Here is a 26,079-nt window from a genome sequence, read left to right on the forward strand (position 1 = left end):
GGAGTCTCCGGCCTGCGCTTGGCTGCAGCCTTCGCCCCTTCGCCCCACAGCCAGATGCCGGTTCCACGGGTCCCGCTCGGCCACCATTCCTCCCGCCCGACAGGGAGCCGCTCGGCGGTGGCCATCTCCCAGCCCTGGATGCTGGCGCCGAGCAGCCCTTGGCCCTCCTCGTCTCCAGTAGCAGAAGGCGGAGGGCCCGTCCCCGTGCAGGCTGCAGAAGTCACCATACGCTACTCACCCCAACTGTTTCTGTCCCTGCGGTTCTTGGCCATGGTGGTCCGGGGACTGGTGGCGGTGGGGCGCTGTCACGGCGCTCGCTCTTCTCCCGGCCGCAGGTTGCTGGCGGTGGGAGGCTCTGTGCCCGCGCTGGGCGCAGTTCACTCAGACTCTGAGGATGTTGCTGTGGCGCTGGTGGGAAGGAGTGGGGAGGAGAAGGGAGGAGAAAGGGATGAACCAAGCTCATCATCACAAGCCCAAGTTCACACAAATACCAGCGTCACACCCTCCCTACCTCAGCCCACCCCCAGAGCCTGAAGACAGTGACAATGTACTGCAACATTTTCGATGGAAAAAACATACAAATAAATAGCACCCCCTTACACACTCTCAAAGAATTTAACAGCATTATACAGTCAGAAATAACACAAACCAGTATACTGCATGATTCTGTATGTTCAAATACCTGTTTCCTAGACCAGTTACATATTAGTAGAAACATGCTGGCAACACTTACATAGCCAAAGAAATTTTAAAAATCTGCGTTTATCTACCAGGTACCATTTCCCCCTAACTTAAAAGCAAGGTCACATTAGTAAAGAGGGTATCATGCATTTTTGTACCTGTATACTGAACAGGCCTGTCTTAAAATTAGGATAGCAAATTTAGATTAAGATCAAGATAAATGAAAGCTGGAGATTCATCATAATCTGTAACTAACTCCATTCTAGTGGGCAAAATTTCCCACTACATTTGCAGAGGTATCACCTGGCGTTATACTGACAAATATTCTAAGTAAAGTCATACTATATAATCTGGAAGAGCCTTGGCAGTAACAAAGGTTGCAGACAATTTTGAAAGCAAAAGGCAGTAAATACTTTAAAAAAAAATTCTCAATCTCTCCCTTTTCACTGGTTTCTTCCTCTTTCCCTATAAACTTAATTTTCAATGTCCTAGAAACACTGTCCCTTCATGCTACCTGACCCTCAAGATACCATCATCCCATTCCTCACACAGTTTTCACCCACATGTGGTTGTTGCCCATACTCTACACAGATCAGTTCTGCCTAGGAGATTACTGCTACCTTCTTAATTACCAGATCCTTGGTCTCTGTTTACTCCTCATCATAAGCAACTCTTCACTCTGTGTCCCCTCAATGTAATTTACTATGATGGCTTCAGACAGGACCTCCATCCATGCTGTTGATTCCCAAATCTCTCTTCTAGTCTTAAGCTCTCTTGAGGAGAGATAATCATCATTCCAGAGCTGAATTTATAACTGCCTGAGGTCATCTCCAGTTTGTATTCCTACTGACACTTCAAAATCAATATGTCAAAAACCAAAGTCTCTCACTCACCACTGCCAAATCTTATGCATTTCATATTTCAGTTAATGGTTCTATGACCTCAGAACACTGTAAACAAAGTTTACAGTATCGTTTTAAAGGGGACTGTGTTCAACAGAGTTGCATTCCCTAAACACTAATGAGACAACATAGGAAGATAGAAATTATCTCACCCCATACCTACAAAACAAATTCATTGAATAAAAAGAAGTGTGTTCTGCTTTTCTTGTATTTCTTTACTATAATTCTCAGCTCACATTCTAGCCTGAAAATCCCTTTCAGGTGAATCCCATTAAAAAAGAGTACAGTAGATTCCACCCCCAAAATGTTATATATGTAATTCAGTATCTATTCCTAATTGAAAAAGAAACTTATTTTCAAAAAACCCTTTTTCTGCTGTAATTAATAAGTAATCTGTGAGATAATACTTGAGACTGTGTGAATGTCTTGGCCAAGAACTTTTTCATCCAATGGTTTTTAGCATCCATTGACATCCTTGCATGAAGTGACTTTATATTAGTGCTTTTAAAATAATTATACCATTTCTTTTACATTCTACATTTAGTAGTTGGCATTTTCTCTGCCACCTTTGTTTGTTGAGTACCACTGTCCACTTCATGGATTCATAAAACTAAAAAAACTTCACTGTATCATTTACCATCATTATTCTTTCTAATGCTCAAATTGCCCTAAACTTGACCAATGGTAGCCCCTTCAAGTTAACACCTGTGTGCTTTTAACATGTCCTATTTGTCTTTGATCATTTTCCTTGTTTTCTGGCACAAGAAAATGTTTCAAGTTTCCCTTGTATTTTCCCTGCCTCAGAACTAGGATTAACTGTTCCTCCAAGAAACTCTGGCTGCTTTTAATGAGAAAAGGAATTTAGAAACCAAGATCTGAATGTTAGTTGTGCTCACTGCTAGCTGGAATTTCACTGACTGTTTCAAGACTCTTTCAGTGGACATTGTTAGAACACATTTATTTTTTAAAACCATAAGTTTAATCTACTCTAAAGAAATACCTCCAACAGTGTGAAAATACATACATACAGAGTAATTTATTGCAGCATTTTTGTTATTGCAATATATTGGAAATAACCTAAATGCCCATATATAGGAGAGTGGTTAAATACACTATAATACATGTGCACAATGGAATACTATGTAGCTATAAAAAAGAATACAGAAGATCTTTATGAACTGATACATACTGAATTCCAGAATACATTGTTAAATGGAAAAAAAAAAACCCAAAGCACAAATGCTTAACTCATCCTGTAAGAAAGAAAAGCATATAAAAAATGTATGTGCTCATCTGTGCAAAAGAAATACAGGATAAACTAGAAACCAATGAGATAAGTTATCTACAGGAGATGAGTGGGAATAGGATGGAAGCAATGGAAGAATGGGAATAGGGTAGTAAGGATTAGGACGACTGATGCTTCTCTAAGCATAACCTTTTCATAAAGCCCTGACTGTTAGAACCATGGCAATGTTTCACATTCTCCAAAATAAATAACTAAAATCAATCATGGTGGGATGAATTGGGAGATAGGGATTGACATATATACATTAATTTGTATAAAATAGATTAATAAGAACCTGCTGTATAAAAAATAAATTAAAAAAATAAAATAAAATCAATCAGGATATGGGGCTAGGGGTGGAAGGAACTCAAAATGGAATTACAAACAGTAAAAAAAAAAAAGTGAACCTAACTATATTACAGGGGAATAACATAACTACACTGAAGTGTTTTCTAAACCTGAGGAGCTTTAGAAAATAGTATTTTGATTGTATGCTGTAAGACTAAAGACAAAAACTGTATACAAGTATTGCTCTTTAGTTCATAATTTTTTTTTCTCCCAGGACATACGTGGGTTAGCAATTCTGAAATTATTTATGTTTGCACTAGAATTGAACAAATATATCGTGGGTAATCAGAGCCAGATTTCTTGCTTTTGGAGATGAAGTTACAATAAGGAGAGGGGAAGGACAGAATGAACCCTGTGGTGTTGAACTGGAATCTGAGGTATCAGTATGATACAGTAAAAACACAAATAGCTGAATTAAAAAAAAATGGGCAGAGGCTCTAAATAGACATTTCTCCAAAGAAGATATACAAATGGCCAAGAAGCACATGAAAAGATGATTTAATGTTTTTAGTCACTAGGGAAATGCAAATCAAAATTTGAAAAACTGCAATGAGACATCACCTCAGAATGTAACCAAAAAGAAAGACAAAAAGTGTTGGTGAGGATATGGAGAAACTGGCACTGCTGGTAGGAATACAGCCACTTTTGAAAACAGTCTGGCTGCTTCTCAAAAAGTTAGATATAGAGTTATCAATTGGCCCAGCAATTCCACTCATAGATATATACCCCAAAGAAATGGAAAACACATGTTCATGCAAAAACTTGTACAGGAATGTTCATAACAGCATTGTTTGTAGTAGCCAAAAGGTGGAAACAACCTAAATACCAATAACTATCAATGGATAAACAAAATATGGTATATATCCATACAATGGAATATTATTTAGCCATAAAAAGGAATGAAGTACTGATAAATGCTACACCATGGATGAACCTTGAAAACATTATGCTAACTGAATGAAGCCAGTCACAAAGACCACATATTGTATGATTCCATTTATATAAAATGTCCCAAATTGACAAATCTATAGAGACAGATAGTAGATTAAAGGTTGCCTAAGGCTAGAGAGGGTGGGTGGGAGGTTGGGGAGAAACTGGGGAGCAATTGCTATTGACTACAAAGCATCTTTTGGGGGTAATAAAAATGTTTAAAAATTTTTATTGACATCAATTCTGTTCAACTCTGTGAATATTCTAAAAATCACTTAGTTATATAAATTGGTGAATTATATGGTATGTGAGTTATATCTCAATAAGACTGTGTTTTAAAAGTCAAAGTCAAGTTTATTTTAAATCAGAAAAAAAGAGGAAAAGCTATTTGTACTTTAGTACTCTAGATCCTCTCTCCTCCTGACTCCTCTGGGATATTACTCCAAAAATTATTCCCTCCCTCCTATATCCTCAATTATTTTTTCTTCTATTGGTTCCTTCACCATGCTTATTTTCCCCCAAAAAACTCTCAATCAGGAGTTTTTCAGTGATCGATGATCCAACTTGCTCCTTCCCTCTATAACTAGCAATCTTGTTAAAGTATATCAGTTAGAATGCTTTTGGCTGTAACTCAAAATGGCTTAAATAAAAGGACATTTACTGTCACATAATTTTTTTGAAGACAGGTTGGTTTTATGGTGGTTCATTCATCAGTGCAACATCATCATGGATAAGTTAGGATAAAGAATTGGCTGCTGTAAAAAAGAAAAACTACAGTGGCTTAAGACACTTATTTCTCTCTCATGAAATAATCTGAGTGTAAGCCATCCAGGACTAATATGGTGGCCTCTTTATACTTTCTTCCACCCTTAACTTGGGACTTCCATCATGTAATCCAAGATGGCTGCTTGGACATTCACATCCTCATTCCAGCCATGTAGAAGGGAAGAAAAGGAAGAAGTGGATATATCTAATCTGCGGGTACAACTCAGAAGTTGCACACATCACCTCAACTCAAATACCATTGACCATACATGTCCCACGCAGTTGATAAATATCCCATGTATTTAACTAAAATTTGGGGAATCTAATACCACAGAAAGAAGAGAAATGGATACTGGAGAATACAAGCAGACTTTTTCACTAGGACCAAGATTGCATTCTACCATACTGTGTGTGGGCTTATTTTCTAATGCAGGCTCCTGCCATAGTTCCAAAACGGCATCTGCCATTCCAGCCATTAGAGGCACACAGCCATGCCTAGAGACATAAAAAGGCATGTCTATGTCTTGTGTACCTTGTTAAAAAGCACTCCAGCAGACTTTTCCTCATGTGTCATTGTCCACAATGGTCTAAGCCTAAACCATCCCCTTAACAAGAGGAATGAGGCTAGGCCAATCGACATTTACCCCCTAAGATTGGGGAAGGTCTCAGTGTCCTTTAATGGACATAGCCACTCAGAAAAGGTCCACAAAATTGTGGTTCTGATAATACAGAAAGAGGATCGTTTCTGAGCAGAATGCCCAAGGTCATAATCATAGCTTCCATTTCCCCCTCACCCTCCATTAGTATCTCAGCTGGTAGGGTGATCCAAACTTTACTCCCATAGGATCCAAGTCCTTAGTGGTCTTATATTTACTGGATTGCTGCAGTTTCCCATTGTTCAGTAATTGTGGACATATGAAAACCAAGAGGTTCCCTAGTGTATACCTGGGGTTCCAGATATAGTCCTTATTCTCTTTGTCAAGCAACAACCAATTTCCCCTTGGTAATTAAGACCAATCACCCCAACCAGTACAATGAACCCCTCTCTAACTGTTGGCTCAGTGGTCTGAACACCTCATATAGCCCGGGTGGTAGTGTCAGCTTCCTATTTAATGGAACTGTGACTGGGTTATCTGGGGAAAGTATCTGTCCCTTGCACACTAGGGCCTTCAGATCCACCAAGCCCAATGTTTTAGAGTCAAAGTTGTACAGACAAAAATTCTTCAAGTGAATTATTAGGAATAATAAAAGGGTCACTCCTACCTCCGCCCCCTGGTTCCTCGGCCCATGCATTCTGAATATGGGGTAGGTGGCAATATATATTGGCTACTGAGTTAAATCCTGTATCATATCCTCACAGGGGTTATCTCTCAGCCTACTGATCCTTTAGCAGGACTTTCCTCCATTGTATCATACTAGATGCTTCTAAGTGATGGGTTTGAGGTAAGACCAGTTAATTGCATGGGCATGACTCCATTGCCACACTTCCTCATAGTAAAATGAGTTTCTTGCTCAAATTTAATGTTGTTTGTGATACATAGTGATGAAATAAGGCATTCTGTAAGTCCATAATTGTGGTACTAGTAGAAGCTTTCCAAGCAGGGATGGTAAACCTGTATCTGGACTATGTATCTATTCCCATGAGGACAAATTGCTCTTCCCTCCATAATCAAAGGGACCTGGTTTAATTAAACTGCCACCAGGTAACTGACTGGTCTAAGGAATAGTACCTTACTAGGGTCACTGCAATGGCCTCTGCTATAAGGAAGCTAAATACACCATAGAGGCAGTAACCGTATTACCCTTGGCAAGTGGAAGCCCATGCCACTGAATCTGTGTTTAGCCTCCATTCCTATTGCCACATGGCCCCACTAAACTAGTACTAAGGTAACTAGGTAGAGGCTGACTGACATCCATAGGACAGATCATCTTGTATACCCGATTACTGGGACGGATGCCCTCTTGTGGGCAGTCAAATGGTTCACAGTCATTTTCACATTCCGGGTCAATTTTGAGACTCCATCCATAATACATCTCCCATTGACTTCCTTATTTCTGATCATCTTCTTTCCAAGTTATTGCCAGTTTATTAATTACTGTGCATAAATCAGTAGAGATCCATACCTCAGGCTATCTTTCATTCCTAACACAGAGGACAATCAGATGTTTTATTCAAAATTATGCCCTCTGGGAAAATTTCTCTTCATCTCTATTTTTCAGGGCCACTTTACTATGAAGTAGGGCCATAATTCAGTGGCTCTATGCTTCTAGTTGGTGCTAGTATATCATCCAGACCATTAATATACCAGGCCCAAGCTTTTCCTTCCTCTGCTAAATGACCATGAGCCCAAAGACAGGGTTCAAAAAAAGGTGGCAAAGAAGTAGGGGCAGGTACAATGAAAGTTAGTCCATGTACTTTACTTGTGCCTTCCAGATCAGCTCAGGCCACCCCAGTATATACCTTTCCATTTGACAATGGAATTCTGCTGCCCATGTTCAATTTATGAGTCATCAGATAAAATCCAGTTCCTAAAGAGCAGTTCACAGCACAAAATCACTTAGAATCCTGTGGTCAGGTGTTTAGTATCTGCCGAGCCCTGGTAGCAAGCCAAGAGTTGCTTTTCAACTGAACTGAATACAGGAACCCCTGTATCAATTCTCATATAAACTTTAAAACCACCCTGGGGATCAAAGTTACATATCAGATGATCAATTCAAGCTGGATAAAAAAAGGATGTGCACTGCCTTCCTCAACTCTTCTTTTGAAAACTCCCATTATAATGACCTGATACTGATTCTGAATGAGACACATGTTCTGCTGCTCTCCAGAACAAAACAGAATTCTCCTATACTTTGAAAACACAGTTTTGGCCTCAACAGACAACTGATCCTCATTAGTAACAGAAAGAATAGTTTAACTATTTCAAAATCCAAATGATAATTACGGCAAATGTCTTCCAATATTTAATTGATTTACATTTAACAAACCTATAAAGCTCAATCACATAAAATTACATTTTGCAACTAGCTTATGTTGGAAGATTCATCAGGAAATTATATTGTTTAAGCCTATATGTTCCATACTAAAATTATTGTCCTCATGCTCTGTTTTGTCACACTTGAGGGTTTTAATTAGCCATTCTGTCTTGGTTACTAAATTGTGAAACTTACCTAGGTAGAAGTTGAAAAATTTTATGTCCTTCATTTTGTTTTCTGTTTTTTTTGGCTGCACTGTGCTGTATGCGGGAACTTAGTTCCCTGACCAGGGATCTAACCCATGCCCCCTGCAGTGGAAGCGCAGTGTCTTAACCACTGGACTGCCAGGGAAGTCCCCGTGTCCCCCAATTTTAAAAAATTAAGCCTCAGCTAAAATTGAAACAAGAGGCCACAGATTATAATTAGCATTTTACTAAAGAACTTTGAAAGAAGGGAAAAACACTATAAAGCATAGAGCAAACCACAAAAGGTTGTTAGGTGGATAACAGAAAAACATGGAATATATTTACATGTCAGATATTATGAAGACACAAAGAATATATGACAGTTATATCAAGCCATACTTATTCAATACCTTGGCATTATGAAATTTGGTAGTTTGTAAGAAACTCTTCTGTGCTCAGTTGAAAACTTTTTATTGTTATGTTACCTTCAACCTTGAAACCATGTGCTTAATTGTTTAGGACGTAAATTTAAATTTATGCACTGTATGTTTATTTTATGGAAATTGAATGCGAATTTCTTTACTAACCATGAAATATTTAACAGACAAGCTATGACTTCACTGATCTTGATAAAATTAACTCAACCAGTATTTTAAAATTCTAAAGATTCTCTTGGAGTTAGTATAAAGCAGATGTTTTTTGCTTGCAACAACTGTGGTACAAGTAAAAGAACGATTATGGCAGACACTTCTTAACCACCACATAAAATCTTGACTTTTTCCATGCTAGCCACCTCTGGGTTGATGATCAAAGCATGTGGATGTGCCATTACTGGCAGCATAAAGCATCTGAACTCCAGGGTCTTGTTGAAGCCTATGACCTCAAACTTTTTATTGCCTAATTCAAATCAAACATTGTGTTTCAAGAATAACATGCTTAAAGGAGTGTCAGAAAAACATTTATCCTTGTTTCAAACTGGTAATTCAGAGTTTTCATTTTAGGAAGGCCCATGAGGTAAGTTTTCCTAAATTCTTAGTATCAGGAAAAGATGTAACTCTCTCTCAATTAACTGGTTTACTGTGATCTCAAAAACACTATAAAACCCTCTGCTTTGGCCAATTTGCTGTATTGTTCTGCTTTCTTAATTTTCCTTTCTTTAACATCATACCTATTTCCTCATTTTTATCTTATGTTATAGTATGCATTTTCTATATGCTGCCTCAAATTCTCTGAGGAATAATGTAGGTATAAATAAGTAAAGATAAATAAATTTCAGACTAGAAAAAGGATCAATGCTTATAGGATCAAAGGGGGAAAAAAAGAAATCTATGACAGTAAATAAGTACTAGGATACCAATAGAACATTTGAAAAGATTTTGAGTCATTGAAGCCAAAAGTATTTGCCCACCAAAACAAGTGCCAAGAAGCTCTGAAAGAAGGAACTGTTCTTCAACAATTTTTTCAATGCAGCAAACACATAGGCTTTGTCCATAGAGCATGTTAAGTCTGAGCTTACTTATGTTCCCTAAATAAGTGCCCTTTGTGCACGGAGCACAAGAAAATACATATATTCCCTGTCCTGTTAAGGTGTGAATTTAATTTCTACATTATGCAATTGATTACAATGATCAACAACAAGGAGTACATTGCCCAAGAATGGAATTGAATTGGATGTTCAAAGCCACAAGCCAACATCTGCAACTTGCTCCTTTTTGATTTTTTTCAGTCACTAAATGCAATGGCCAAGTGTTAGCTGGCTTTTTTGTTCAAACCTTCACTAGGCTCTAGAAATAACTTTGCCAGTGTACAAACTGGCAACTTTATTCCTACCTTCAGAACAAGACTGGAACTGAAACTGCAAAACAGCTTGTTAATATCAGCCAAATTACTTCCCTAAACTCCTGTTCCATATTCTGTGCATTATGAAGTATTTTAAAACCTTTTATATTTTGAGAACCCTTTTTATAATCCTGTAAAATGCTTTATAAACACTTCCTTGGGTGTCTGATGCAAAACCTTATCCTCTTCAAGCTGCAGATAAGGATACGGAGACATTGCCAAATACGATGTCTTTCTTGTCCCAGATCACATACTGAGGAAGTGGTAGAGCCAGAACCAGGTTGTGGTCCCTGACTTTGTTTCAGATTCTGCAGAACTCGTGACCCAAGGAGCGATACCCGCGTTCAGACACCGCGTGTGCCCAACAGGGATAAAGGCCATCGAGACTTCCTAGGAATTCAGACTTTCAGAAATGTCTTGGGAAAACTCAGCAGAAGACAGGTTGCGCAGGCGTGCAGTGAAGCCTCAAACTCGTATCACTGAGAATGATTTGCAAAACAGGACGGTGCAGTAGGGTGTGCCGCGATTTAGTTAATCTGGCACTCCACTCCCCCACCTCCTTCCCTGGTGCCCCACTGCCAGGTGACTTCTCACCTGGCCCAGTGCCCTCAACGTACCTTTTCTGAACTGGGAGGTCTGCGTTCCCTTCGCCCTCGTGCCCACCCTTCTCCCTCTAGCCGTCACCTTCTAAGATTACCTGACAAAGCGGGGGGCGGTTTAGCGGAGGCGCTTCGGCCCACGAATGCCCGGGGGCGTCCCTAAGCCCCGAGGGTGGGAAGCAGAGCCTGGGCCCGGAAAGGACGCGCCGGCCCGGGGGGCGCGGCGGCCCGGCCGGGAGAGTGTCGTGTCCCGAGCAGGCCTCAGGGCGGCACTCTGGCCCTGCGGCCGGCGTACTCGGGCGGGCAGCTGGGCGCCGACCCACGCTGGCCGGGAACGTGTCTCCCGGTGACGCAGCCCCGGGTGGAGAACGTGGTGCGGCGGCTGCGACGGTACGCCCCTCCGCCGCCCGCGAGAGAACGTGCGGTGCAGCGGGAGGCGGAGACGGCGCCGAACCTGGAGCGGTCGGCGGGCGCCTGGAAGCAGGACGCTGGCGCCGGCGAGGAAGTAGGTCTCAGGCGCGGCGCTCAACAAAGAGTGGGGCCGCTCCCCTCAGGTACCCAGCCGACCCAGGGCCCCGGCGGGCGGGCAGACCCGGCTCGGCAGTTCGCGGGCGGCCGGGGAGGGGGAAGGGCCGAGGCCGGAACGCGGCGACTAGGCGCCGGGGACCCTTTCAGGCCCGGTGGTTCGCTGGCCCCGGCCGGGCGGAAGGGACGGGGCTGGGCCGCTCGGGGTTGTAGCCTCTGCTCGTTCCTCGTGCAGGCGGAGCTGCGGGCAGAGGCTCCATGTTGGGAAGCGGCGCCGCTCGTCCTTGTTAGCGGGAATCGGGGCGCCGCGGGCAGAGCCGGCGGGAGCCGGGCCCTGAGCGAAGATGGAGGCCCCTCTGCGGCCTGGCGCGGACATCCTGAGGCGGAACCCGCAGCAGGACTACGAGCTCGTTCAGAGGGTCGGCAGCGGCACCTACGGGGACGTCTATAAGGTGAGGCAGGCCGGGCTGTCTCCCTGCGGCCCGCTGGCTCCCGGGTATAGGGCCACTTTCTGGGGAAGTATGAGGAGGGGGGAGGATGCTTTTATTGTTGCATCTTGGAGATGCCGCGGCCGGGTTCAGTGTACTCGATTCAGGGCACCTTTTATTCACTGCTTGCTCTAATCGCTCCAACAAGCAGAACGAAACACACCTTTGCAAACTACCGTAGTACTTTTTTGTGGTATAAAGGGTTTTTAACGCTTATTTATGGTATCCAAGGGAGTTCGAATCCGCTTATGGAGTTGCCCTTGAGGATGTTCTTGTCTTAGCATGGAAAAATGCTTCCTGGAAGACAGTAGACGAGAAAGTATGTTGACATTCCGACATTTGCATAAAAAACTTTTTAATGGATAATCTTGGCTTAAAAAGCCCTATGAAACCCTGTCTCTCAATTTTAAGTCTAATACTGGGTCAGAGTGACTTGTGCACAAACATTACCCAGTGAAGAACGATGCTTTTCCCGGCAGAAGTTTCATTATTTGTATCTGCTTGATGATTCTTTTTCTACTTTAGCAGTTCCTCTCTTTGGGATTTATAACATACCATGACCAAGAGTGGTTAAGAGCTGCTGTATTTTTATTATATTCGTTTGCTTTATTTGAGACAAGTGATGAGGATGAGTTACTCTTAATTTGAGATTTAAAAAAAACATCATAGAGAAGCAAACCCAGGTCCCTAAATCCACTGAGTTCTTGAAGGATGAAGAGGAAAGATTGTTTTAGATCGCCTTATGCTTTTTGTTCTCTGTTCCAGAAAGGGCGCACTAATGCAACTCACATGGGTACATCAAGGGAAATTTCCTTTGATTTGGAACAGCTTTGTTTATTGGATTTAATGATGTTAGGTATCCCATTATTCCAAACAGCACTCCTGCATATACCTGAAATGGCTTTGTGTATGGGTACTTAACCAGTAGAAGCCTTTAGGGTATGTTGTTTTTTACAGGTAATATGGTAATATGGAAGAAAAAACATCCCTTCTTCCTAACTTTTCTGTTTTTGTGTAATATCCTCCCTATTAATAGTAACAATTTGAGGTTGTGTTATGACAGTTCTAGCACTGTTTGATTCTATTGAGATGAAATGTAATGGGTAGGCTTTTTATTCTTTAAACAAGCATTTGAATCTTCTGTACTAGGTACTGTTCTGTATGGGATGTTGAATTGGGAGGAAGGTTCCAGCTTTTGCCTTGTGAATAATTTTAATTCAAAGTAGATAATTATAGTAGAATCCTCTTCTTTATATAGAATTAGGGGTAGTTAACTCTTAACTGTTTATTCATGGATTAGACATGTTGTGGAATGCTTTTTAAGCAATTGAAATTCCTCTTTGCCTTCTCAGTCCCACTTTTTAGTCACCTTCATCTTATGATTCACTGTGTATTACACTAGTTCATGTTAGTCACACAATTGGTAATTAATTCAGTTCATGTTAATAATACAATAATCTGAATTCCAATTCTTGTATATTTTCTCTCCTCCCTACTACATGAAAATTTAAAATGTTTTCCCCACAAAAATCCCAAGGCCTTCACCTTTTTTCTTTATAAATATAGCAACTAAAGCAACTGTCTGGAGCAGGATTTTATCCTTGCCGGGGAAAGCAAAGGGTTATATTAAAGGGACAGCTAATGCTCGGCTTTTATCCTGGTGCCTCCCTGCCCTATCTCTCTCTTCAACAGCTCCTAAACAGAGGATCAAGACAATATTTATCATACACCACTTTCAAACACCCTCCCCACAAATGATCCCCTTCCCTCATATTCATGCTCCCTCACTTTAAGTGTATCCTCATTCCACACCAAGCCAGCCTCTAATTCCTAAATATCCTCAAAACCCTGGTTCTTTGTCTTTGTTGTTTTCCTTTGTTCTAATTACCTGGAATCACCTCCCACCCCCATTTCCAACTGTTACATCCTACCTTACTCAAAGCCTCCAGGAGGCCCCAGCCCCTCCCCCTTATCTCTCCAACCTCACTTATTACTCTTCACCCTCCTTCATTCTCTTCTAGCAACACTGGCCTGCTTGCTCTTCCTTAAACATAAGGAAGAGCAAGCAGGCCAGTGTTGCCATCTTCCTACCTTTGGGCCTTTGTTCTGGCTATTGCCTCTGCTCAGAATGTTTTTACTCAGCCACATGGCTTGCTCCCTTCCCTCCTTGCTTTTATATCCTCTCAGTCTTTTTTTCCTACTTCTTTTATCTTTGCACTTATCACCATCTAATGTCATTTTAAAAAAATTTTATTGGAGTATAATTGCTTTACAATGTTGTGTTGGTTTCTGCTGTACAATGAAGTCAATCAGCTATATGTATACATATATACCCTCCCTCTTGGACCTCCCTCCCCCCCACTCATCCCACCCGTCTAGGTCATCACAGAGCACCAAGCTGAGCTCCCTGTGCTCTATGGCAGGTTCCCACTAGCTGTCTGTTTTACACATGGTAGTGTATTTATGTCAAACCTAATCTCCCAATTCATCCCACCTTTTTACTTATTTTTTCTTGTTTATTATCTATCTCAATCCACTAACATACTCTCTGAGGGCAGGAATTTTATCTCTTTTATTCACTGCTCTATCTCTGATAGTTCCTAGAATTATGCCTGACACAGAGTAAGTACTTTCTGAACATTTGAGGAATGAATGAATGAATGAATGAATGGCTATCAGTCTTTCTGTCCCCTAATTCTCTGGGCATATACCTTATACTTTATTTACTGGGCATATCTGGGCATATATAACACTAAGTTAGCATTTAGTATTCTGTATATTCCTGTAATGCCTATTATGATATCCTGTATATGTATTTTTACAAATTTCAATTATTTGAGTCCTCCAGGAAAAATATTTCTGGAAAACTATTTCATAGCATATCCATTTTCAGTATTCGAAGTCCTACAGAATTTTATCCGTTTATATTTGCTCCTTAATATGCCTAAAAACATGTAACATTCAAACTGTAGTGCTGAAGTTCTTAACTCAGAGCACTTAATTTTGTTATTTATCACTGTGTTTAGGATGAGCTGAAAATCCTAGGAAGTTTTAGAAGAATTTCAATCTGTGATGTAAACTAGCAAAATAATTACAGTGAAGAATAATGCAGGTAAATTAGTTGCTGTTCTAGTCAGATATTATCCCTACTTCTTTTTTTACCTTATGGAGCTGGAGCTTTAAAAGTACCACAGCTTTGAGATTTTTTTGTGAATTATTTTTATGTTTTTCAAAAACATAGATCCCCTTTGAATCTTTGAAAGCGCCTGTCTTCCCTGAGACTCCTTAAGAGGGCAGAGCTCAATCTTAAACTGGCTGTTCCCTGGTTGAAAGAAGAATGCTATTTATCTATAAAGCTTCTTTTAGATAAATAGGGTAAATCATTGAGGGTGAAAGCAGGAAATAGTGGAGGGGAAAGAAACACAAAAGAGAAAAGAAATGTGGTGGAAGATGAAGGATTAAATTTCAACTGAGCAAATTTTATTTATAATTATCATTAATTTTTAAATCTTCTAACAGGAGGAGGAAGCCTGGAGATTTAGTGCCTCTACTACCTTCTGTCCATAGTGATCTGGACTGTTGTAGTATCATGATACAGTTCACAATTAACGGTACAAGGCATTTGGGTGGTCTTTATCCAAATATTTAGATCAAAATTGTCCCCAGTCTAGATTCCAGAGAAGTTTTAGTAATCTTTTTTTATTTTTTGTGGGTTATAAATTTAGAGTGGGCAATCTCATGTATTTTTTTCTAACCTGTATTGCTTTTTCCGATTGATTATAAAAGTGTGACATGTTTAGCTCCAGGAGGACAGGAACAGATGTCTCCTGCTTTTCACTGTACAGTAGCAGAGAGATAGATGCTCAATAAATATTTATTGAATGATATTAGTTGTAGAAAATTACCAGAGATGAATACTGTTCATAATTTAATACAGTTTATTTCAGGCTTTTTTCCTAAATGTTTTTAAACCAGTATGTTTAAACATGGCTTTTATAAAATTGGGATCATGATGTATCTCTTTTTTCTACTTGATTGGAATGGCCATCATTTTCCCTGGTCTTTAAATAGTCTTCAAAAATACCATTTTTAAAGGATCCATTGAACAAACTCTCATTTAGTTAATCGTTATGAGTTTCATATTTTCAATTTTTAATTTTTACAATTTTAAATGTTATAATTTGTGTAGAAATCTGTGGCACACAGTCATATCACTTCTGTGGGTTCTGTGGGTTCTTTGGGTGCTGGATGAACTGGGTCCACTGTAATGAAACCCTTTTTTATATATGCCCTCCCTCTCTCTTCCCCAAGCCAGAAGTCACAGTTCTGGAATGGCTTTTGATACTTTAAAGCCTACCCCAGGATCCCATTGTACAGAGACAAAGCTTGTTACATCACAACACTTCTGTAAACGTTCATTTATTCAAGAAATACTTATTGAGTGCCAACTGTATGGTAGGGTATGGGGATGCAAACACGAGAAAGAGAAAGTACACTATCAACATACAGGAACATATAATGTAGTCAGGAAAACAGACATGTAAACAGTCATAATTTGGTAAGTGCCAGAATAGAAGTGAAGTGGAAGATATGCCCAACTCTGTTTTTTGTGGGGGCTGGGGAAGGAAGGAAAGGAGAGAGAACTATGATGTGAACCAGGGAAGATTAAAAGCGGAGGGGACATTGACTGGATTTTAAAAGAGTGCAGGGTGATTTCCAGGTGGACAAGACGGGAAAGAAATTTTAGGCTATGGGAATAGGGTGTGCAAATACCTGGTGGCTTGAGAAACCATAGTGAGCTTGAGGGATCTGCATCTGCTTTCCAAGTTTGGTGTGACCAAATCTGGCAGGGATTCCATAGATGGCAAACAAAAGCTATTTTCTGACAGAAAAGGACCAGATAATGGACCTTGTATGTCATAGCAAGGAATTTGGACTTCTTCCTGTAAACTGAAGAAAGACTTTAGGAGGGAATCTCTCATGGTGTAGAGGCTGGGTTAGACAAAGTTTCTGGAACTATAGGGATGAAAGTAACTGATAGATTTAGATGATCAAATTTACCTGGTGATGAGTGAGGGACAAACAGGTAGTCAGTGGCATTTAGAATTTCTGCCTTGGGTGACTACATTGGTGCCATCAACAGAATTAGGAACTACCAAATTTGTGGGGTCTGGCTCTTGTGTTTGGTTTTGGATGTATGACAGTGTATAGGTGGTTATGTCCAGTGCATGGTTGGAAGTTCAGCGCTGTCCTTAAGAGAGCTGGACTGGGGATACAGGTTTGGGAGTCATTGTCACTTTATGGGGTGGTACCTGTGTAGTATAGGTGAGGTCACCCAGGAGAGTACATTTGTAGGAGAGCTGAGTAAAGGCAGTAGTCTTAGAGTAGTGGCAGAAGAAAATAATGTATTGAAGGTGTCTGAGAAGAAACAGAATGTTATGATGAAGTTCTTTCCATAGAAATCAAGAGTTTCAAGAACTCTTCTCTGTCATTTCCTGTGTTCACTCTTGTTTCCTCCCACTCTAGTAAGGCAAATGTTTTCATCTTCCAAAAAATATAAATCTGAGGTTTTGTGTCATTCCCTTTTATTCTCCTTGTTCATAGAATAAAGTCTTAGAATGATATGGCTTTTAAGGCCCTGCCTGTCCTGAGACTAACCATACTGAATTTCCTTCGGTTCTTTATATGCACTCTACTCTGTCCTTCAGGTTTCTGCAGGTACTATTTCCTTTAACTAGAACAGTCTTCCTCTTGTCTTTCATCTCTCTTCTACTGTTTGCATTTCTCTTTAAACATTGCATTTTCAGTGAGGCCTTTTCTGTCCTTTAAATAAGGTCATATCTGTCTGCTGTTTGACTTCTTACATAATACTTAGCATTTGTCACTCATCATTGTTGCTGTCAGTCTTCCTTCTCTGCTCAAACTGCAAGACCTGGGACTTGGGTTTACCACTGAATCAGCTAGCCTAGCATAAGTGCCTGGCATATAATAAGTGCTCAATAAAAATGTTTTGAAGGAGTGAGCAACATAGTGGTCGTTTAAGTAAGGAGTTGAAAGGGTTCATTAAGAGCAGAAGGGTTGAGGTTTGAATGGTCAGTAAGGAAATAGGAGAAATGTAGACCACTTTTTGAAGCAGCTTAGCTATGAAGTGGAAAAGAAATGAGACACAGAGATGTTTTTTCCACTGTTTCTTTTTTTTTTCTTCCATTGAGACTGATCATAGTTTTCCAGTTATTATTCTTTAAAATTGTCTTATCACTCAATTGACCAGGCATGTTGCTGAGTTTAGAGAAGGAATTTCACAGAGAAGGCAATCAAGACAAAGAATTTGGGAGGAATTGAAAATTTAGGAAGATTAAATATAAAAATTAAGGATGGAATTGTTGGGGACCAAGGTAGGGGATAAATTTAAAACCTCCTTCCCTCCCTTTCTTTTTCCTTCCTCTTTCCCTCTCTCCTTCTCTGACATAGAGCCTCCATTGATTTCCAGCTCCAGTTGTTCCCCTGTGGGTATGGTTAGGATGAGGCACATTGATGAATGGGGAACTGGAATGCAGCCGGGGAATGACAGGGTGGAAAGGAGTATTTAAGATTCAACCAGTATTTATAGAGAGCCTCTGATGTGCCAGCCACTGTTCTGGGGTCTTGGAATACACCAGTGAACGATGTAGACAAAGATTCTTGCCCTCAAGCAATAAACATAATAAATAAGTTGTATGATATGTTAGAAGGTGATTAAAGATGTGGAAAGAAGAAAACACTGAACAAGTTAAGGGGTTTAGGATTGCCAGGGTGGGATGGGGAAGGCAGGTTGAGGAATTATATTGAGATGGACAGGGTAGGCCACATTGAGAAGATTAGATTTGCTCAGAGACTAAGGAGTTGGCCAAGTGGATATCTGGGTAACCAGAGGATGTCTTAACTCTCTCTCTTACTGAATCACCTGAACCTATCTCTACAGCTAAATTGTAAGCTTAGGGTTAGGAATTAGAACTGAGACACAGTCATTGCCACCATTGCATCTCATTGGCTGCTGCAGGGGTACAAGTCATTGTGATTTTAATTAAGTTCAGCAGTTGTATGTAAGTTACCCATTTCTATGTCATTTAAAAAATTATTTATTTATTTATTTATGGCTGTGTCAGGTCTTTGTTGTGGCATGTGGGATCTTCGTTGCTGCACACGGGATAGTTTTGTTGCAGTGCGTGGGTTTCTGTCTAGTTGTGGCATCCGGGTTTTCTCTCTCTAGTTGTGGCGCATGGGCTCCAGAGTGCATGGGCTCTGTGGTTTGCAGCACACAGGCTCTCTAGTTGATGTGCGTGGGCTCAATAGTTGTGGCACGTGGGCTTAGTTGCCCCGCGGCATGTGGGATCTTAGTTCCCTCACCAGGGATCAAACCTGTGTCCCCTGCATTGTAAGGCGGATTCTTTACCACTGGACCACCAGGGAAGTCCCTCTGTGTCATTTTTTAATAGCATGATTTTGCAAGCAAAGGATATGTAGCTGCTTCTACTATATCTTTCCCCACTGGTGTTCTCTAATCTTTAAATGCTAATAAAATAGACATGCCCAATGGCCCCAAATGTGAAGGTGATAGAGGATGGATGTATATTCTGCTTGTACTTTCTCTCACATTTGATATCAAAACATCACCCACTTCTTCTTCTTTGTTTTTTTTTTTTTGTATTCTAACACAGTTTGTGTGAATATACTATCCTTTCTGTGTCCTGGTAATCTGACATAAGAGACTGTTGGGTTGTCATGTTAGGGTGAGGGAGAGTGAATAACTTGCAAAAATAGGTTAACAGCGGGAAATAAGAATCTTATTTAAAATTATGCTTTTTATTAAGCTAGTGGATATCTTATTAAAAGTTATTTAATTAGATATTATGTTAAATATTGTGAAAGGTTACTCTGAAAATAAAACGTTTTATTAGGATGAAGTGTTCTGTTATGGATGTTTACTGTTTTGCAAATCATCTGGTTAAACTCTTATTTTGTATTTATTATTCTTACTGTGTAGAAGTAGGCTTATGTTACGATTGCCTGGAAAAAGACCATGGTTCTGATGTGGATGTGAAGCTCTGGACCATGGTTAGAGGCAAATAATTTAAAAACGCCTTTCTACTTTCATAGAAATGTTCTGAAAACTATAAAAGTCTTAAATACTTTCAACGTTGTGAAAATAGACATAAAACAGTGCCATCTCTGGTGCAGGTATATAAATTCTAGTTCCAAAATTGACTTTTAGATACAACCTCTGCCTTAGGCTTATAATGTATCTAGTATTCTTTTTATTTTCATAGGTTCAGTATTTTCACTTTAACCATCATTTCCAGTGTTTTTGATGAAGACAATGGGATAGAATGCAGATGGACTTAGATTTCTTATTCTAGTTTTCCTTTCAGAATTTATAAAAGTTTCACTCTTAGCTTAAAATTGTGGTTTCAGACCAAATACACAGGAAGAGAAACATGTGATACTTATTAACTTATAAACAAGTGATACTTGTGTTTTCAGGGCTTTGTTTTCAATTTGAGAACTTAGTCCTAGATCAGATAAATTGGAACAGGCACTTTCTCTTGGCTGCATTGGACTATTTTGAGTATTTGTACATGTTTGAATGTTAGTAGAAGGCTATTGCTTTTCAATTATGTGAAGTACTATTTAAGTTAGAGAGTGTAGATAACTCTTTGAAAAAGGCAAGATGAATTTATGTCTAGTGTAACTATGTCTGTTAAATGTCATGATCTCCCACTGAGATTTTGAGAAGATGATGTGGGAAGCCAGGCTGATAGCCCAATCTATCCTTGGAGGTGTTTGGGCCCGTGAGTCATATAGGCCCCCACCTTCTAACATTTTTATAAAAATGGAATTGGATTGAAATGAATGAGTGACTAATGTTTGTTTAGCTCTTTCATAATCAGTATATTACTTGTTTCTCACAATAATCCTATGAAGTAGGTGGGACAGATGTATTATCATCTCTAGTTTACCCAAGAAGAAGTTGTATGATATTTGCTTGTATCATAAGTTGTATGTTATATATTATGTTGTATCATAAGTTGTATGATATTTGCTCTAGATCTTACGGATAGTAGGTAGCACTGTGAGGACATGAATCCAGATCTTCTGACTCTATAATCTCTGTTCTTTCCACTATACCAAACTGCCTCGGGACTACATCTTTAAATTCACTGCTGTATACATAGCCCTTAACACATTGTTAATAAGCTCTAAACAAATTGTGGGCAGATGGTCAGATGAGACTTGGCAGCCTTACCCCTCTGCTGAGAGGTGAGGAGTTTTTTGGATTGATTTGAATATGCATATAAGCTTCAGGTCTCAGCACCAACTTTCAGAAGTACTATTTCCTGGTTACCCACCTGGTCGTTACTCTTACCCTTAAAACTTCCAAATTGGAGCCCAGGCTTGACTTGCTTTTACTGTGGAGATGAACTTATCAATAGCTCATAGCCACCCTACAATGTTAATAAGTAAAAAGAGAAACTTTTTTTCTTGGTTGTTAGACACCCTTCCTGATGTGCCTTCTCTTGTGCTCATTTTGTTGGAACTTTAGACTTATTGTTACCTAAGATAACTGAGTCCCATAGACTAGATTTGGTAATGCTGTTCTAAGTTAAAATAAACAAAATGCTAATTCTTTCAGGCAGTAGAATAGCCTACCTTCTGTAGCATTAGCTGGTTACTTCTGTTTGCCTATGTCTAATTTGTCACAGCTTAAGAAGGATGTCTTGTGAACCAATGTGTTACCCCTCACATACATGCACCCTCTTTTCTAGGTGCCCTGTGCCTTTTTGTCCTTTTTTAAACCTACCTCTTACCAATATCAGGAAGGATCCAATGTGGGCATGACAGTATATTTTAATAGACATAAGTTGCAATAAATTATTAACAACTTTTGCATTTTAAGCTTTTTAGCTCCTAATTGTAATACTGGAGATGCTTGGGTCCCCTATAATGTTCTTTATCCATGAGTAATTTCCTATTCTTTCTGTAGATCCATTGGTAGGACTTGCTTTCCTATTTGCCTCTCTCGTCCTTGCCTCAGAATAGATAGCCTTCTTTTCAAAAAATACATTTTAAATAATATGTGTTTATTTTCGAAAACTTGGATATAGGAATAAATGAAAAATTACATGTACCTCTTCTACTGAAAGATGAACATTTTTGTATATCTTTCAAGACTTTTAAAAAGTCATATTAAGGACACATACATAGATCATAATATATATTATATAAGCATATATTTAAGCATACTATATATAGTATGTAGCATATATATTTGATAAGGTACTTTTTTCATTTAACAGTATGTCACAAAAAACTTTTCATGTGAGTAGATATACACGTTTAATATTTGTGTATTATTTCCTTGTATCATTGTACAGTGTTTAATTCATTATTGTTGAACAAGCAGATTATCTCCAGTATTTCCTTATTATAAGCATGCTGTGATCCGTATCCTTGAACAAATTCTTTTCACATATCTAATTATTTCTTTAAGTAAATTTCTAGAATTAAATTTTCTTTTTTTCCTTGTGATGAGATTTTTATCCATGTTGTTAATTTCACACTGCATGAAAATGTGGCTGCACATGGAGCAAGAGATGCCAATCCTGGGGGAGTCCTTCTGGCTAAAGTTTCAGTGAATTTGACCTATTATTCCCCTCAATAGCTGCACCTACCAGCAGTGCACCCACTAGCAGTGATTGAGAGTTTACATATTTCCTACCTCTTTTTTTATTATTAATAATGTAATGTAATGTATTTCTGTTACCTTATTTTACACTTATGTTTTCACGTTTGATTTTTCCCTACCGCTTTCAATCTTAACTCAAGCCCTTATCTCCCTTTGCTTTGCCATGAAGGCCTCCAGATAATTACAATTTAAGTAATCCTCTAGAAGGAATGTTCCCTTTAGTAAAATCAAGCTGTATTAGGAGAGGATTAGAAAAATTCTTTTCAAAGGCAAGTAAGTATCCTAACATACTAAGGCTTTAGTGTGTCCTGAGATATAAGTCATCTGGACAGATTTGGGGTCACCCTAACAGGCAGGCCTTAGACTCTGAATATGTCTGCCTGGTAGTGGGGCAAACCCTGCAGTACAGCTTCCTTCTGTGGGAGAGGGAGCACCTGTCTAGATCTGGAAGGCAGCTTGGAAATAACTTGCTTCACAAAAATTAAGGAATCTGGGAGCTGGCAGGGACCTCTTACACAGTACATATGTCCCCTACCCTATCCTTGACAAAGGGTCATTTAACTTATTTAAATAATGATACACTAGAAGCAGTTGGTTCCTTTTTAAGCTATAGAAAACTTTCCTGTTTGGATCTAAAATCTGTCCCATTGAAACTCAAACAAGGCAGATAAATCTTTTAATTCTTTGCTGTCATCCCACCTGTACTACCCTCATACCTAAAGTACCCGATGCATAAGGGATGCTGAGTAAATGAAAAAATAGTGAATGACTAATCTTTATATTAAATTTTCATGTGGAGGATATGCTGTGTGGCTCCACCCTTATTATATTTTGTTGACATAAATTTGATAATCTTAATGGAAGTGGTTTCCTTGAAATTTACATAATTTATATAGTATGTAGTATGTGTTTATGATCTGTTTTCCCAAAAAGATTTATAATAGAAGTAAAATGAAGCACTTTACTCTTACCACAGGATAAAGTACTGCATTGTGTTTTGAATATAACACTTTCAACATTTATTTTAAAATTTTAAAAATATCATAACTTTATAGAAATTTTGAAGAAAAAAGTCACTTATAACATGACTTTTGTAATGAATCTAATACTTTAACTACTATCATTTTTGTTGGACATCAGACTTTGAGCACATAGGCAAAACACATAGTAATCAGAATGGCGGTAAGCGTCTGGAATCTGTATGTAGCATGTTGAAGAAGTTAGCATGTTTCATCCATAGATAGAAGGGAGCTTTTATGTTTCTGTCTGAGGAGAGTTAAAATTAGAACTAGGTCCCCTAACTGCCATAGGGATGGCAATACATACTTACTGAATAAATCAATACATACTTACTGAATAAATCAATGAATTTAGATATCTGAAATTTGTCATAGGAGCAATAGACTCAATCAGCTTTATCTCACAGACCAAACGACCATTGAGGAGAAATTATAGGAAAGTAGATTTTGCTTATCATAAAAAGTCTTTATACAACTAAATTTATCCTACAAAATGAATGTATGAGATTGATCAAATGACCTCCATAAACTAAATAGAAGAAAATTGCTTTTTTAGAAAAAAGATTGAATTAGATCATTTCTAAAATTTCCTCCAAACTGAGATTCTAATAGAACAGTATCTCTAGAGTAGTTGTAGTTTTAGTTTTGTCTGTTTCCTTCCTTCCTTCCTTCTTATCTACCTACCTACCTACCTATTTTTTTAATTTTTATTGAGGTGTAGTTGACTTACAGTATTATATTAGTTTCAGATTACAACAGAGTGATTTGATATTTTTATACATTACAAAATGATGACAGCAGTTAGTCTAGTTACCATCCATCACTATACAAATGTATTGCACACTGTTATTGACTCTGTTCCCTATGCTGTATATTACATCACTGTGACTTATTTATTTTATGACTGGAAGTTTGTACCTCTTAACCTCCCTCACTTGGTTTTACTCATCCTTTATCCCCCTCCCCTCTGGCAACCACCAGTTTGTTCTTTGATCTGTTTCTGTTTTGTTTTGTTTATTTTGTTCTTTAGATTCCACATATAAGTGAAATCATACAGTGTTTGTCTGACTTATTTCACTTAGCATAATACCCATGAGGTTAAACACATTGTCACAAATGGCAAGATTTCATTTTTTATGGCTAAGTAATATTCGTGTGTGTGTGTGTGTGTGTGTGTGTGTGTGTGTGTGTATCTCCCCTTGGGTTGCTTTCATATCTTGGCTATGGTAAATAAATCTGCAGTGAATAGTGGCACACATGTATCTTTTTGAATCTGAATTTTTGTATCTTCACATACATGCCCAGAAGTGATATTGCTGGATTATATGGCAGTTCTATTTTTGAATTTTTGAGGAACCTTCATAATGTTTTCCATAGTGGCTGCACCAGTTTACATCCCACCAACAGTGCATAAGGGTTCCCTTTTCTCCACATCCTTGCCAACACTTTATTTGTTGTCTTTTTGGTGATAGCCATTCTGATAGCTGTGACATTGTGGGTTTGATTAATATTTCTCTGACTAGTGGTATTGAGCATTTTTTCATATGTATGTTGGCTGTCTGTATGTCTTTTGAAAAGTGTCTGTTCAAGTCCTCTGCCCATTTTTTAATCTGGTTTTTTTCTTTTTCTTTGATGTTGAGTTCTATGAGCCATTTATGTATTTTGAATATTAACCCCTTATGGGATATTATGTTTGCACATATCTTCTCCCATTCAATAGGCAGCATTTTTGTTTGTTGGTAGTTTCCTTTGCTGTGCAAAAGCTTCTTAGTTTGATGTAGTCCAGTTTTTTTTATTTTCCCCTTACTTGAGGAGACATATTCAAAAAAATATTGCTAAGACCAATGTCAAATAGTGTGCTGCCTATGTTTTCCTCAGTTTTATGGTTTCAGGTCTTACATTTAAGTCTTTAATCCATTTTGAGTTTAAGGTATATGTATATGGTGTGAGAAAGTAGTTTAGTTTGATTCTTTTGCATGTAGCTCTCCAGTTTTCCAAGCACCATATCTTGAAGAGGCTGTCTTTTCCCCATTATATATTCTTGCATCCTTTCCCATAGATTAGTTGACCATATAAGTGTGGGTATTTCTGGGCTCGCTATTCTGTTCCATTGACCTGTGTGCCAATACCATGCCATTTTGATTACTGTAGCTTTATAGTATAAATAAATCAGGGAGTGTGATACCTCCAGCTTTGTTCTACTTTTTCAAGATTGTTTTGGTTATCTGAAATGTTTTGTGTTTCCATATAAATTTCAGAATTATTTGTTCTAGTTCCGTGAAAAATGCTGTTGGTATTTTGACAGGGATTGCATTGAATCTGTAGATTGCCGCCGGTAGTATGGTCATTTTAATAATATTAATCTAATTCATGAACATGACATCATATCTTTCCCTTTGTTCCTGTTGTCTGCAGTTTCTTTCATCACTGTCTTACAGTTTTCCTAGTACAAGTCTTTTACCACCTTGGTTAGATTATTCCTGTGTATTTTATTCTTTTTGATGCAATTGTAAATGGGATTGTTTTCTCAATTTCTCTTTCTGATAGTTAATTACTAGTATATAGAGACACAATAGGTTTCAAAACAATCTTGAAAAAGAAAAACAAAACTAAAGGTATCATACTCTCTGATTTCAAACTATACTATAAAGCTACAATAATATATTTTTATCTTGCAGTTTTACTGAATTCATTTATTAGTTTTAATACTTTTTTTTTGTGGCATCTTAAAGATTTTCTCTCTATATAATACAACGTCATCTACAAACACTGACAGTTTTACTTATTCCAGTTTGGATTCCTTTTATTTATTTT

General features: G+C 38.7%; 2 protein-coding genes across 2 annotated transcripts in view; one reads left to right on the forward strand and one right to left on the reverse strand.

The window, feature by feature from the left end:
- The window catches only part of ATL1 (atlastin GTPase 1), an 85,225-nt gene extending 74,525 nt beyond the window's left edge, over positions 1–10,700 (reverse strand). The window contains exons 1-2 of the mRNA XM_024731825.1: positions 10,609–10,700; positions 239–408 (exon numbers count right to left, since the gene is read on the reverse strand). Of these exons, the coding sequence (XP_024587593.1) occupies positions 239–272 (34 nt within the window). The 5' untranslated portion in view covers positions 273–408; positions 10,609–10,700. The remainder of the gene's footprint in view (positions 1–238; positions 409–10,608) is intronic.
- A 191-nt stretch (positions 10,701–10,891) lies between these two features.
- Positions 10,892–26,079, forward strand: part of MAP4K5 (mitogen-activated protein kinase kinase kinase kinase 5) — a 138,913-nt gene continuing 123,725 nt past the window's right edge. Inside the window, exons 1-2 of the mRNA XM_024732812.1 lie at positions 10,892–11,064; positions 11,271–11,487. Coding sequence (XP_024588580.1) covers positions 11,380–11,487 — 108 coding nt within the window. The 5' untranslated portion in view covers positions 10,892–11,064; positions 11,271–11,379. The remainder of the gene's footprint in view (positions 11,065–11,270; positions 11,488–26,079) is intronic.

The sequence above is a fragment of the Neophocaena asiaeorientalis genome, unplaced genomic scaffold (genome assembly GCF_003031525.2).
Source record: "Neophocaena asiaeorientalis asiaeorientalis breed wild unplaced genomic scaffold, Neophocaena_asiaeorientalis_V1.1 scaffold233, whole genome shotgun sequence".
In the NCBI taxonomy this organism is placed as follows: Eukaryota; Metazoa; Chordata; class Mammalia; order Artiodactyla; family Phocoenidae; genus Neophocaena; species Neophocaena asiaeorientalis.